At 33.4% G+C, this 15,861-nt stretch overlaps 1 protein-coding gene across 1 annotated transcript; it reads right to left on the minus strand.

Annotated features, from left to right (window-relative positions):
* Nucleotides 1-824: 824 nt before the first annotated feature.
* On the minus strand, nt 825-3,834 carry LOC132057286 (serine/threonine-protein kinase-like protein CCR1). The gene has a single exon (XM_059449822.1). The coding sequence runs from the start codon at nt 3,384-3,386 to the stop codon at nt 1,047-1,049; it is 2,340 nt and encodes a 779-aa protein (XP_059305805.1). The 5' UTR covers nt 3,387-3,834; the 3' UTR covers nt 825-1,046.
* Nucleotides 3,835-15,861: the final 12,027 nt, after the last annotated feature.

A 15,861-nucleotide genomic window follows, 5' to 3' on the forward strand; every position in this document is an offset into this window, starting at 1 on the left:
TCAATGGTACATTGTAACATGGGGAGATCACAGAGGATTCAACGAGTGGCAAAGGAATGAATCGACCAGCTTTTTGTGCTGAGCCGGTTACCGCAGAGGATTTGCCAACACCTCAGTTTACACTTTACATCAGTCTGTCATCTCAAATCTCACAAACTAGGGCATTAGAACACAGTCAACGACAACAGAGGCGGATGAAGCCTATAATCAACTGGTTCAACTGAACCAAGTAACTTTTTTTATACGAAATACTATGTTGTTTGGACTCTTCAAAAAGGCTGACTGGTGCTTGCCAATCCTCCAAAAGAAGTTCATTTTTGGAGGATCCGACACGAGCGCGGCAACATTTTTGGAGAGTCCGAGCAACATAGCATTGATATATATATTTATGTGAAAACCCATTAAAATTTCAACAAATATGGAGTATTTCTGAACCGAATTTTAAAACTAATGAGTTCAGTACTAAGAACCCTAGATGTTGAACCCATCAAAGTTTGCATTTTGGATTTTCCTGTAAAAGATCATCTCATATCTTCACTTGGCACTAAAAGCAGCAACATCCAACTGAGAATTATTATTGAAATAAAAGAAAATTTTGCAAAATCAGTATTCTCAAGTGAATTATTATTGTCTATGGTGTAAATTGCATGGTCATAGGGAATAGGAATTTAAGTGACCAGATTTCACAGTTTTATCCGCCAACTAACAGAGCAGGTACACCATGCCAAATTTTACTGTATCATCCCATCTACTCAGTGAACAAAGAAGACTATCATTATCCAGAAATGTGGAAAACGCCTTACATGACATTTTAATAAAGATAATTTGAAGCATCACAACATCTTTTATTGCTATAAGAAAAAAAGTTAAAAAACTTATTGTTGAAAGTTGTCCAAGAATGTGGCAAACAAAAAATATAAGCACAAAAATTTACAAGCAGCTCGTAGAAATGTACAATTGCAGAAGAGCGTTCGTTACTCACCAATATGCTATCCTCTGATTTTGTTTCAATCCACCAAAAATAATGTAAGACTCCGAAAAGAAGGCTATGAGATCATTACATCCTTCACTAGCTGCTCTAACTGAAGTGCCACCTGTGACATATCAGGTTGCTCAGCAGGATTTTCCCGCAATGCCTGTTCTGCAATTTCAGCAAGTTTAAGCAGAGGTTCAACATTTCTCGGAAGAGCAACGTAACGATCTATGATCACAGCTGCTTTCCCTTGTCTGATCAGAGGTAGGGCCCAGTCAACAATATTCGGAGGCGTACAATCACGGTCATAAGCTTTTCTCCCACTAAGAATTTCCAGCAGCACGATCCCGAAGTTATAGACATCTGTTTGCACGTCTCCATTAAGGTCCTTCTCCATCAATCCAAAATCTGCAATTCGAGCTCCCCAATCAGCATCCAAGAGAATGTTCGAACTCTTCACATCACGGTGAACAATAGGCGGAGAAACTTCCTTGTGAAGATACTCGAGCCCTTTAGCAGCTTGCATTGCGATTTTCAACCTAAGGTTCCAGCTCATTGGAGAAAGACCGCCATGTAGGTGATCATTTAGGGTTCCATGGGGCATTAATTCATAAACAAGAATCCTTTCCCCCATTTCCGCACAATAACCTAACAAATTAACGATATTGCTATGTCGAACACTGCAGAGGATCTCTAGCTCCATTTCAAATTCCCGACTATTGGTGTGAATAATCGTAGCAGCATTGGCTCTCTTTACCGCTACTTGCCTCCCATCCGGAAGCACAGCTTTATAAACAAATCCGTAACTTCCCCTACCTAGCTCGTTGAACTCCTTGAACCCATTAGTGGCGTCTTTCAGCTCAGAAAGCCGGAAAACTTGAGCTTCTCCAGGACATGGTGCTACGGACACGGTTGGATGAGGGTCCGTATTTGGATCAGTTTCCTTTTCGGGCTTGCGAATACATGAGGCGAATTGGTTCTTTCCGCCTTCTTTAGTACTTTTGCTGGATATCATGCGGATTAACAAACATAACCCCGCTAAACATAACAAGAACCCTAAAGCGGAAGACCCAATTATGATGAGTAGTTGACGTAATTGACGCTGATGCTGATGCTGCTTCATTTCCGCCGATATTTGGAGCTTGCAAACATCGGAACAAGAACTATTCTGGCAGAGAGAGCAAGGAGTACAAACCCTATCTGCATTTTCCGTACAAGAACTAGAAGGAAAAAATCCTTCAGAACAATTCACCCCACAAGGTGAACAAATCTTTAGATCTTTCCTAACACACAAATTTATCAAATCAGGCTCGTTCAATAGACTCGCGTTGAACGAGAATTTTCCTTCACCACATGAATTAGGAGTACATAATCCCGGACTACAAAGCTGCAAAGGCGGATCATAATCTACTTGTGATGAAACATTCGTGTACCAACAATCAAGAACCAAATCACCTTCTCTAATACCACAAGTAATAAAATCAGACGAAGCGATCGCCAAGAACCCCGATCCTTTTGGGATCAAAGATGAATTATAATTTCCCCAACACATAATGCCATGATTATCTTGTCTTATCCCACAAAAATGCTCAACACCAGCTGCTAACGACACGAATGGCACCCCTACCGGAGGGATACCAAACGATGAATTCGCCCCCCAACATTTCACCTCACTACTCTCTTCTAAAACCCCGCAAACTGAATCAATACCAGCTGTTAAAGCATGAATATTTTCAGATAAACCCAAAATTCCAAGATTACTAGAACTTGGACCCCAACAAAGTATCCCTCCATCTTTAACACCCCCACAAGTAAATCCATCACCAGAAACAATCTTTTTAAAAACTGCTGAATTACTATACTGATTATAAAACAATGAACTTTCCCTTGACATTAAGTTACCATTATTACCATTCGTTTTTCGTATAATATCCCAACAATCAACACTACCCCAATCATTTTCCGAATAATAAGGTCCTCTAATAGCACAAACATGATTTTTACCAGCAGCTATATGAGAATAAGCATATTGTTTATACACAACAGGAACAAGATCAGACCTTGATCCATTTGAATCCCAACAAAATGCTTGTGAAGTGTTTGATAAAATGCCACAAAGAAAACCATCACCACCAGATAAAGCTGCCATTGGTGGAACATCAGTAGGGTAATTTGGTAAATTATTTGAAGGATTATTATTAGTTTTATTACCCCAACAAATTACATCTTGTTTGCCACTAGCATCAATAGCACAAAAGAAACCATTTTTACCAAAAGCAGCTGAAATAGGTCCCATTGAACCAAAACCATATACAGATTTGATGAAAATAAATGAAAAAAGATGATAAAATGAAAGTTTGATGAAAAGGGTGTTCATAATTATGAAAATCTTGAAGTTTAGTTGAATGAACATACAAGTATAAAGTCATGTAGTAATGGAAGTATTATTTGGGCATGTAAACAGTCTGAAAAAAAGAGCACTAACTGACACAGATAAATAAGACAATCGAAGTATAAGAAAAAACAGACAGTAGCACAAATCAAAGGACAAAAAACTAAAGCGTAAAACTGCGACTACTAATACAAAAGGATAAGCGAGACTAGTTGATGAAAAGGGTGTTCATAATTATGAAAATCTTGAAGTTTAGTTGAATGAAACATAGAAGTGTGAAGTCATGGAGTAATGGAAGTATTATTTGGGCATTGATCAAGATTGGAGTTTTTTTTTTTTTTTTTTGTGGGAGATTTGAGATGTATGTATTTGTTAAGTTGGAGCTGATGAATATGATGATGATGAAACAACGTGGGTGTCGCCATTTTTACAGTTTTGTTGTTGGACCGTTATTGATAGAGTAGTACTCTTATTTTAAGTTTATAGTTACTGTTCGGCTCTCACTGTTAAAAGTACTACTCCAATAAGTAACTGTTTGGCGGACTAGATTTGCGCCTACATCAACTAAGGTCTCATTTGTTGCAATTTATGCTGGTCTGAATTTATTCAGACAGGCCGATAAATGTATTTACTTATATTAAGATCTAAACACTTATTTATTTTAAATATGTCTTAATTTAAACAACGTCTTAATATTATCAAGAAGTTATTTTATATGGATAATTTTTAACACCAACTCCACTCCACCACCCACGCCAAATCCTACCCCCCCCCACATACCAACACCACCCCAACCCTCACCTACCCCCCATCACTACCACCAACCCACCCCCACCCCACCCCAACCTACCTTACCCCCAACCACCACTCACCCCCACCCTACCCCAAAACCCACGACACCACCATCACCCACCCCGCCACCACTATAAATCATTTCCGCTATTACTAGCGAACATAAATGTTTCTTTTTTTTATCAAATCATATTTTTATTTTATTAAATTTGTATTTATTTTCTAATATTTAGTTGCTTTTAATTTGAATTGTATATTTATTATGTTTAAATTAAAACATTATGCACATTCAAATGTTGAAAAATAAATAGTCTTAATCATTCAGTGTTCAGATCTAGATACACCATCTTAATCATCCATATGTGCATTTAGATTCAGACGTCTTAATCTTAATGAAAACAAATGAAACATAAGAGGGTGTTTGGATTAGTTTGTTTTAAGTGTTTATTGGTTTTTAATTTTTATTTTATTTTTTGTGGTGTTTGTCAAAGAGAAAAAAGTAATTTTAAGCGCTTACTTTTATGCTAAAAAAGTACAAAAATAAGTCAAAGGTCATAAGATGGGTAAAGTGGTAAGTATGCCTCCATTTATTTTGTTATCGTTTTTTACCCCTCTCTCAGGAGCTTCCCTTTTTGCTCACTTGGTGACTCGAACCACAACCTTCACGCTTTGGGTGGAAGGTGTTTGTCATCTGAGGTATCCCTCTTATCCTATGCCTCCATCTTTAATTAGCGACTTGGGCTTCGAGCTTTGAGAATGAGTTGTCTTTTGGTAGGGCCTATCTCCCATAATGGAATTTTCTGACTCGAATTTGGAATTAGACGTACTCCTTCGACCTTCATATTTAATCAGAAGTCTCACATTTTAGCTCTGAGAATGAAGTCATCCCTTAGTGAAATATCTCAATGCGAATTTAGATTAATCGGGTTCCAAAGCGAATATCAGCTGGTAAAAAATGAAAAAAAGTTGATCTTTCTTTAACTATTCAATATTCAAACTTACCGTTCTGATTAATTCCAAATTGAGTTTCATAGGACCTACATTAACCAAGATTCAAAAGTCAATGACACATTACTTTGGATTCGTGATCGCATAGGGCTCACTAATGAAATATAGTCTCTTCATTTCCATTGTTTAAATTCGAAGTCTTTAATAAAAAAGAAAGAAATCTCATCTATTTCACCACACTTTCTTAATAATAATTGCATCTCAGTCAATTATCGAACAATCTACTACAATTCACAAGCTTCAAATTGATCGAATTAATGTGAGAAGAAATATTGATGTACAAAAATAGGAAAAAGATAATCCCTGCTTCACAATTTGTTATGTTCTTTTAGCTTTTTGAGAATCAATTTCAAATTTCTGAGAAAAGTTAATTCATTTTTTTTAAATAAGAATTTTAAAATTCAGAACTAACACGAAAATAGTGTCTAATTTTGAAAAAACCCATTTGCAGTGATACCTAACTCCTTTAGTTTTATTTCACCTCCTATTTTACTTCCTTATCAAACAAAGGAAATGTTTTTGCCTCTCAACATTTCCTTACACTTATCCAGCTTACTCTTTTAACCCAAAAAGAAACATAGTATTTGGAAGAATTTTTTGAAGTTATTTGAAAAATTATTTCATAACTCACTGTGCTTTGAAATTGACTTATAAAATTGTGTTACCAGTCTGTCTCATGGTGGAATGCATAATGTAAATTTTATAATGCCTCTTTGATAAACATAAATTTTACAAGTTGACAATTGAATTATTCTTCCTTGAGGAAATGGTGGTGTCATTTTCTGTTTCTTCCTCATTCTTTTTGGAAGGATAAGCCTATTATTTGTGCACTACTAATATTTTTTGTTTCCTTCTACTAAAGTAGATATCCAAAATCGTACATTTTAGATATGCCATGGGCCTAACTACTGAAAAAGCAATATTGATGTCACATCTTGCGAGTAAAAATATTTTTGCTTTTTATTGGCAAATGTATTTATGTATTTTTTTCTTGCAATCTTTCCATTTGACCATATCTATAGGTTAAGGATTCCACCACCTTTTTTCCTGTCTAATGTTAATTTATAAATTTATAAATAGTGACAAATATTAATTGACATGTATATTATCCATATCATATCGTTTGTTAACTTTTTCTTTAATGAATGTCCTGAAATATTGTCACATATTTTTAAAAATAATTATGACTGCTTTATTTCAAGGTGACATTTCAAAAAGAATACTATTTGCCATTATGTATAATTTATATTTTCCTTAATTGATTACTTATTCAAGGATGATATTTAAAACGTCAACTTTCAACGATTTCAAATTAGAAGAAAAATAAATGTGACAAATAATATGAAATGGAGAGAATAGCCTAAAAATATGAAGATCACTGTTAAAACTAATACTTCCTCCATCTCAAAAATAAATAATAGTTAAGGACGGAGTAAGAAGATTAAAGCATGTTATTTTCAGTGAGAATCTAGATATCAATTCTTTAATTTCTTAGTATTTAAGAATAACATATTTAAGAATTATATAAGAAGCGCTGCATATAAAAACTTATTACACATAAAAATATCTTTAAAACATTTGGATTAAATTGTATAAAATAATGATAGTTAAAATGAGATCAAGAAAGTAGGCTATGGGCAGATTTACCCAACGCAAAACTTCGAATTAATTGATTAGGTCAATTTCAAATATTAAATGGTTATATTGAAAAAAGTACAACTACGTGAGACAATCATTATGGAAATAATGAGGAATGATTTGTGCCAAAAAGTCTACTCATTGATGAGAGATGGAAGAATGATTTATAATGCAATCTTTTAGTAATTTATAGTAATAGTATGGTAAGATATAAATGAGGAATAATAATCACAAAAATATTTAAAGTAATTATGGATAAAGAAAAGGGGCCCAAATGCCTCACGTCCCAACTAAACATACAACATATCTACAGAACTATAATTCGCAGTCCGTTTTATCTCAAATTATGTGGACCAAGAAAAATAATACTCCACCAATAAACAGTTCATCAAATTTGCATGAAACATATCAAATCAAAAATCTTATTATGTTCTTATTTGACCAAAATTGTTGAGATCTTTGATTGGCCATGCACATGCCCCCTTTTCTCGCCATGTCATTTGAAAGGGGAATTTAGCACTACTTCACTTGTCTTTTCATCTTTATTCTCATATTTTTAGGTTATTTCATTACTAAAAAAAATACGCTTTTCTAAGAGAACAATATCAAGAAACGCAGTTAATCGTGTATTGTGTTAAAATAACCAATAAAGTCTATTAAAAAATCAATTAATTTTTTTTAATGAAAACCGATGAAAAAAGATACAATTGTTATTGCACAAAAGTCAAAACATTAATATAAAGATAGTTCAATTATTTCTGAGATAATGAAAATAGTCAAACTTTTTTCTTAAAATTGCACCGAGCTAGCTTCTACATAAGTAAAGTTATATGTGGTTTTTTTCCATCGAAACCGTCTATTACTTCGTTCTATTACTTCATTAAGCACATAATATATTCAAAGGAGTGTATTTATCATTTACAACTCAATTGGGTGTTCCCAAGAAACATGCATCTTGAACTAAAGCAACAGAAAACTTTAGCTAATTTTTGAGCGCTGAAGTTAAAATTTTAAAAAATATATATAGATTATGTGATCAAGAGTCGCAGACATATTCTAATAAATATCTTCCCAAGCAGCATCCACATTACATGTGGCCTTTGTTCTTTTCTTCAACTTATCCTCTACACCTTTTGCATCGCATAAACCAAGTTATATATGTTCACCTACGTAAATAGCCGTGAAATGAATCCCTCATTTTTTAACTGATGTATTCATTCCACGAACCATTTGCCTTTTTTCTTTGTAAATTAGGACTTATTTAGTTCTTTCAAAAGTATTCCTTTTCCTTTTTTAAAAAAGAGATTACTAAGAAACAAATTAAAGGAAATGAAGTATAGCTAGAATTAATTGGGAGGTTTGTTGTTCCATCACCATTAGGATATAATATTGATGTGAAGTAAAACAGATATATGCATGTCTACATATTATACATAAATCTTTTTCGTGTCCCAAAATTAAGAAACGTTAGCCATCCTCATTACCATCCAAAAGTGATGTGAACTAAAAATAATTACTATATATGCTATTAATATATTTTAACCTGTTATAACGATTAACATGTCTTATTTTTAAAGTTACTAATCCAATTTTTACATGGACAGTTACATACAATTATTTTCAAGTGATATGACAATAAAAAAAGATCTCCACACTTATTTATTTTTTTTTTAAATGTAAAGCAACATCAACTTGCTAGTAGTTTTTGCATTAATATAATGCCTCCAAATCAATAAGAGTCCTTGAAATTCTCAACTTGTAATTCGGCTATATCACGTGGTTGCTTGGTCAGCTGCTTTGGCATATTCATTTTCCCTACAAATAATTACTGAATTACATGACTATGGTCAACCCCTAACTTTAACATCACACACCAAAACACTTTCTCATATAGTACTGTGTATATGTATTGTCCACCTCAGTCAAACATATATAAAAATAATGGGGTCAGTCCAAAACTTTAGAAAAATTGAATCTTCATCGGCCTCCTTTTGTAATCTGTGTGCATGTGCCTCTTACTATTTGTCTAATCTTAGTGGGGGGTTCTTAATAACCAATAGGAAAGTTCAATGTATGTTCTGTGCTCTTAGGTAGGTCCCTTGTCCAGCAGGGACCTTATGAAAGAATATTTATTTGCATCGTGTGTTAACACTAAATCATGTACGAGTTATTTATCTTTTATACGTATATTTATCATTTGATTATAATCAAATAATATGTATTCTGGCTTCAATTTATAACTTTTAAGGTTAAATTGTTTTTCGTTGAGTCCAGATACAAGGTGTCCGAAAATACTTACTCACGCCCATAGATCTTGTTTACCATGATTAATTAGTGCTAAGTTCTACAATAATTGAGGAAATGAGTTGCGATCTTCTTATACGGTCTTGAAAATCTTCCTTCACGAGGGAACTTTCAAGATTGAGTTAGACTCAATAATTGTATCTCCATATGGTATCAAAGCCGGACCATCGACGCTACAATTGTTGTTGTGTGTCTTAGAGTTGGACCCCTTAGTCTAATCTCTAGTTGAGTCTTGTGTGTTTGGGAGCTAGAGTGTTAAGTCCCGCTTTAGTTGAGGGAATGAGTTGTGGTCGATCCTTATAAGGTTATGGGCAATCCTATTCTCAATAAATATTTGAAAGGAAAAAAAAAAAGGTAGCCTATGTCATTGAAAAATAACCATTGTCCTAGAAGTTTAAATTTCACAGATACAACTCCATTAATATACCCTGGAGTTCCACCTATGTAATTTGAAACTTCATGATAATGGCTATTGTTCAATTATAAGGAGTGAAAAGTGACTCATATTTTTTTAATTATATCCAACCTCATGCGCTAACTATTGGGGTTGAGCTAAATCGAAGTGCTATTTTTATAGTTAGCAATAAAGCTACAGCGAAAATATGTAGTACTAATTAATTATGGTAAAGTCATAATGCCTTATTTATATAAATTCATATATCATATATTTTTTAATTTGATGTCACAGATAAGGGTAAATTTATTTCTGAGCTTGTGTACAATTAGTCGCCGTCCGATTTCTCTTTTTACAGCCTGTCGTAAGGGCTAAAAGTTGCAACACTCAAAACAAAATGTTCAAACAATTTCAATGATCCTTGCTACTTGCTAGACCTATATACCAAAACAAACACATGGGACTTTAGTCAATACGGAGTATATGATAATGGTGAAAGGGTGGGGGTGATATGTGTAGATTTGGTCACAGAGTGGGTTGGATATGGGGATTAGAAAAAATAATGAAAGATCATTTCTTGTCCCACTTGCTCTGAGTTTTGATCAATTTGCATGTGACATGTCTGCAAAGAAAATTTACCTGCAATATTTTTCTATTCATTTTCATTTAAAAGACTAGAATCTTCCTGTACTGGTATCCGATGAACATGCATGCATTAACCTACAAATTTGAGGAATACGGCTGTGTTTGGTATGAATTCTTTTTAATCTATACGTTATATGTTAATAAAAACTTGATAGTATCTTACACATGACAAATAAAACATCCTAATAAAGTTACGAGTCTTACGTGACGTTTCAAAAATAATTGACCGAAAATTAGTCGAATCGTATCAATAATGAAGAAAAATCGAGGTGATTGGTGATGATTTTGAAAAGTGTAACTTTTGTCATATATAGTTGAGTAACTGAAAAATTGATATAGTATAAGTTTCTAAAAATAATCGGTCGGACTGAACCATTAACACCTCTACTTGTAATGGCACTGCTTTTCACTCCTATCATTAAAAATACGGAAAATCAGCAACGAACAACTTATGTGCCGAAACAATAAAAATCAATCACTAATCTTATTTAATCCATTTGGTGTATGTAACGAGTATGGGTATGGGTGGAGCTTATCTGGGTATAGCCAAAAAAAAATAAGTTAGACTACCCCAACTTATTTTTTTACTTATTTTTATAGGGATCTTAATCCATTTGGTGTATGTAACGAGTATGGGTATGGGTGGAGCTAGCCGCCAGGGTATCTAGGGATACTCATCCGAATTTCCTTTGCGCGGAAAATCATATTGTATGAACAATATTAAAATTATTTTTTATCTATATTTAGTATATGCTGAAACTCCTTCATTAATTTTTTTTTGTCGGTTTACTTTTTTATATTTTAAATTTCTCAGTGAAAATTCTGACTTCGTTACTGCTATACAAATAACTTTCTTTTCCATTAGATTTTTGACTCATATATCTTCAACTACGAGAAAGGAGAAAAAACATGTTATGACACACCAATTGTGAGATAATAAAATCGAAAAAATGGCAGGTCAACTTGCTAATTTAATGTCGAACAACTTATATAAAGTGGGAAAAAAGCAAGCATTACATAGAAGAAATAACAGAGGAGCATGTAGACAGAAAAGCAACAGATCCTACAGAGATGGGTAAAATGGAAGACATTGTCTTCTTCTTCAATTTAAAAAAAAAATTTAATTTCCACAATAGTTATTTCATTCTTAACAGAGAAGCATTAGGGAGACAGCCAGCCATGTACAATCTAATGGGATATTAAATGATACCCTTGTCCTTTGTCATGTACTTCTGACTACTAAGAACATTTATTGTTAATTAAATAAACAAGCTTCAACTTTACATAATATATACGTTGCCTAAATTTTGTAAGTAGTTGTTATGACTTTTAAAATGAGCAAATGAAACATACAAGGATTCAGAATTTGAACTTTATTATAGTGGCAAATTCTGAATGTTTTAATTATGGGCGTTCAATTTGAATATAGTTTCTCAGATTGGGTTTATATATTCGTATGAGTTACTAATTTTAATGTATACAACTATTAGTCTTAGATTCCAAAAATAATGGAAGCTTGAGCACCGTAACTCATAAGTCATAACGTAGGTCGCCATTGAACTTTATCAGTTCGAGTGCACGATTTTACCACATTTGATTTAGGGTTTAAAATTAATTATTTATACTTATTTAATTTGATTTATCCGGATGGGTTCAAAATTAATTATTTATACTTATTTCATAGTAAATGTTATTACATATATGGCGGGATCACAGAGGGAATAATCTAGGGGCTCAAGGGAGTCTAGTAACTTTTGCCCTAACCTTGTATATGTATTAAAAAATCTACTAAATATCTTATAACTATTTAAAAGTTAATCTAGTTATTATCGTATATTAACTATAGCTTCGTGTACGAACCTATAAACTTCAAATCATGGATCAGCTTCTATGTATATACAAAGACCAAGTAAAAGCTATTAGGTTCAGATGGACACGGTAATTAACACTCGACACACACCGCTAACATGAATGAGTTTTAAGTTCTCTGTACTAATCCAAATGTGTATAGGATGCAAGGGGTTTAAATTATATTGTATATACAAGGTTAATATTTTTTTTTAATGTATATAAAGTAAACATTGTATTACCTTGGCTTCTTCGTGCATTTACTTCTTCATATTTTAAACCCCTTAGTAAAAATCATGGCTCCGCCATTAACACTAACCGTATAAAAAGTATTTATGCACTCGGTCACTTTCAAAGTAATTATAGGGAAATCTTTATGATAAATAACGAATGCAGTCACTTTCAAAGTAATTATAGGGAAATCTTTATGATAAATAACGATTAGTAACATGATCGTTAAACTTACAAATGATAACATTAAAAACGCACACAATCAGTGCGTCTAATGTGAGTGTGGACATGAATATACTTTGCATGTGGCTAACTAGTCAAGAACGTATTTAACACAAATTATCTGCATAATCAACTGTCATGCAATCATAAAAATATCTATAAAAACAGAGAGGAACCAAAAACAGCTCGGATAATATTCTAGTTAAATTATTGCTTCTTTCACACAAACTCCTACTATTGTGAATCTGTGATACGTATGTGCAATACATAATAAGTGATTTATGAAGGATTGATATGAAATTGAGGTTAACTATTTTAATGATTACATTCTTTTAAATTTTCTTATGGTTACAATGAAATCCTGACAAGCATATTTTATGTTCGCCTTTATATTGAATATTTTATTTGCATAAATTAATGTCATGATATTTTCATTATTTTCCATATCTCCTTTTTCAAGCTGCTATTTAAGTCGAGAGTATATTGTTGTTATTGTTGAATGTCATGATAACTAGTGGCGGAGCCAACACCAAGGAAGGAATTTCAGTTGAATCACCTTACTAAAAAATCGTTCTAAACGAATAGCATAAAAAAATATTCTTTTACATTCATGATAACTTTTGAATCCCCATGTAGTAAAGGTAATTTGGAATTTCCTTTACATCACAAGTTTGAACTTTTTTGAAACCCCTTATTAAAACTTTTGATTCCGCCACGAATAATAATCACCTGTTACATTCTCTCTCAAAGAATATTCAAGCAAGATTAAAGTTACTGATAAAATATATCAACTATATCAGCAAGACATTAAATAAGTTTTAGTAAGAAGGCATCAAGATCCCCATGTTGTTTGACTTTACGAGCTTCTAAAGTTTCTGAATTTCGAAGAAATTCTAAAGGTTAATTACATGTCAGACAGGGATTCAGGATTCAATACACAAAGTTTGCTTTAATTTGACAAGATCCTTGTAGTTCTTTTTTTATTTTTTATGTCCATGTGGTATTAGGGAGGATCCAGAAGGTCGATTACGAGGTCACATAAATTCAATAGTTATTATCCCAACCATGTATATATTAAGAAATTGTGAATTTAGTTTTTATTGTAGTGTTAATTTGAGGTTGTTGTAGAACCTATATCTTTCAATTTCTGGATCTGCCTCGAACTTATTGTTTGGTATATTGTACACACTGACCCAATCAATCCAAATTTGCCATGTATGATCCATTAAAAGGGAAAATGCTAGAGATTCCTACGAAAAGTTATTTTTCCATTTTTTGAAGATTGAAGCCGAGACCTCTAATTAAGATTGTTGAAGTTTCAATGTTTCATAATTGTGAACAATGTGTGCCAGTTTCTTTTGAAAGTAAAGTTCCATTTCGGCCCAATACCATTCAGTGGCCTTCTTTTAAAATCCTCTTCTTTTGGGGTCATTGCACCTTCGTCTCTATTTTGTGTAGGTCTTTAATTTTTGCTCCTCAAGACAAATAACTTTTCCGCGGGGCATACGGTTATATTTTCATATTATAATATCTCATAAGTTATGCCGGATACGTTAAAGAACTTAAGCCCAATTAGGCATAAAGTTCGATTTTGAAGGACAAAAATTAAGGAGCAGCCCATTTGAATGACAAACCGTGCAATTTCTTCTGCTACTTTGAGTTTTAGCCGCCTCTTCCGGGTGATTTACAAGAATGACATCGGAGATGGTTGGTCTTGAATTTTTTATCTCGCTTGTCCTGTGGCCAAAACTTCAAGTTCAATAAATTTTGACTTTTAATTTTGAAGGTTTACGCATGAGGCAAGCAGCAGTCAAAAGTTCAAGACACTTGTCTTCAAGGTATTGAGTGTAATTTCCTAGCCTTTTTTGAGAGGAAAAACAAAGCTATGGTAAATTTTGAAATCTGCATTTGATACGACTATTTACTTAGACAGATAGGACATAGTCCAAAAGAATGAATTATTAATTGGAGAGCCAGAACAGTTTTATTCTACTATGAAAGTTCTAATATTCTAAAAATACTTTTAATTACTATAGAGGTTATCTGTTGCACCACATATCTTAGAACTAAGGTTATATCCGTAATGTTAGAGTTTTAGTGTAAACTTTAAAAGTTTGTACGTATTGCAACAATGGTTGACAGGCCTACTTCGGACAACCTTAACCCCTTGATTCGTGAAAATCCATACTTTGCATTCCATGAGTTCTTAAATGCAAGAGATGAACCATTATGCTTATTTTCATGAAAATCCTACTTGTCTCCATGTTTTCATACAAGTATATCATGTAACTATATATTCATGTTATATTATACTTATAATTCATGTCTACAACCGTGTTTAAGAAAATCATGGGCTTAGATGCCACCTATTTTCATGTTCAAGTTTTTGGGAGTTACGTTTACGAGAAGGCTCGGTATAGCACGAAACTACGCTTGCCACCGTAGGATAAGGATCACTCCACCCAGTTAGGACGATACCTTTATGTTTACCCATTACAGGTTATTGGATCCATTCATGTTCATGTTCATGTCTTATACCTTGGCAAGGTACATAATGGCTTAGCTGATCGAGTAGAGATCAGACTCCACGTGTTTACGTGGTGGTTACATGTCGGTTACACTAAGGCTCTCCCACTTATATATATATATATATATATATATATATATATTCATGTTCATGTTTAGCTTACGCCGGGAATTCCAATTTCAATTCTATTATTTCCATGTGTCATGCTTATTTCATTCAGTTGCTTTACATACCAGTACAATTCGAATGTACTGACGTCCCTTTTTATTTGCTTGAGGGCCTGCATTTCACGATGCAGATTTACAGGACGACGGATCAGCTCGTTAGGACACTGCTCGTATCAGCTTTTTGGTGAGCCCCATCTCATTTGGGGTTTAGTCAGTATTTATATTTCATGTTAGTTTTGTAGTTAAGGTATGCCGGGGGCCTTGTCCCAGTGAATAGTTTAGCAGTCAGACTTATGTCAAAGGTTTCATAGAGTAGTCAGTTATGTCATGTCAGATGTTCAGAGTCGTACAACTACTATTGGCTCAGCATTTATTATATTTTCAGATTATTTCCGCATCATGTTTAAACAGTATTTTCATTAGTATTATGATAACTCATGTTATTCAGACTTTCCATGTTTTAAAGTTATATTCTGTATTCAATTCATGCCCTGTGTTGATTCAGCAAGCCATGTGGTTCGCTCGGTCAGGTGCAGTCAGGCACCGGATGCCGTGTTACGCCCAGGTCATGATTCGGGGCGTGACATTATCGTTCATACTACTTCATGTAGTTATTAAATATTAAATTTTATTTCAGAAACTTAAAGAATATTTCAAACCCACCAATAATAGATGTGTTAACTTGTAATCCGAATCCAGATCTTGCATATACGCAAACAC

Source organism: Lycium ferocissimum, chromosome 5 (genome assembly GCF_029784015.1).
Source record: "Lycium ferocissimum isolate CSIRO_LF1 chromosome 5, AGI_CSIRO_Lferr_CH_V1, whole genome shotgun sequence".
Taxonomy (NCBI): domain Eukaryota; kingdom Viridiplantae; phylum Streptophyta; class Magnoliopsida; order Solanales; family Solanaceae; genus Lycium; species Lycium ferocissimum.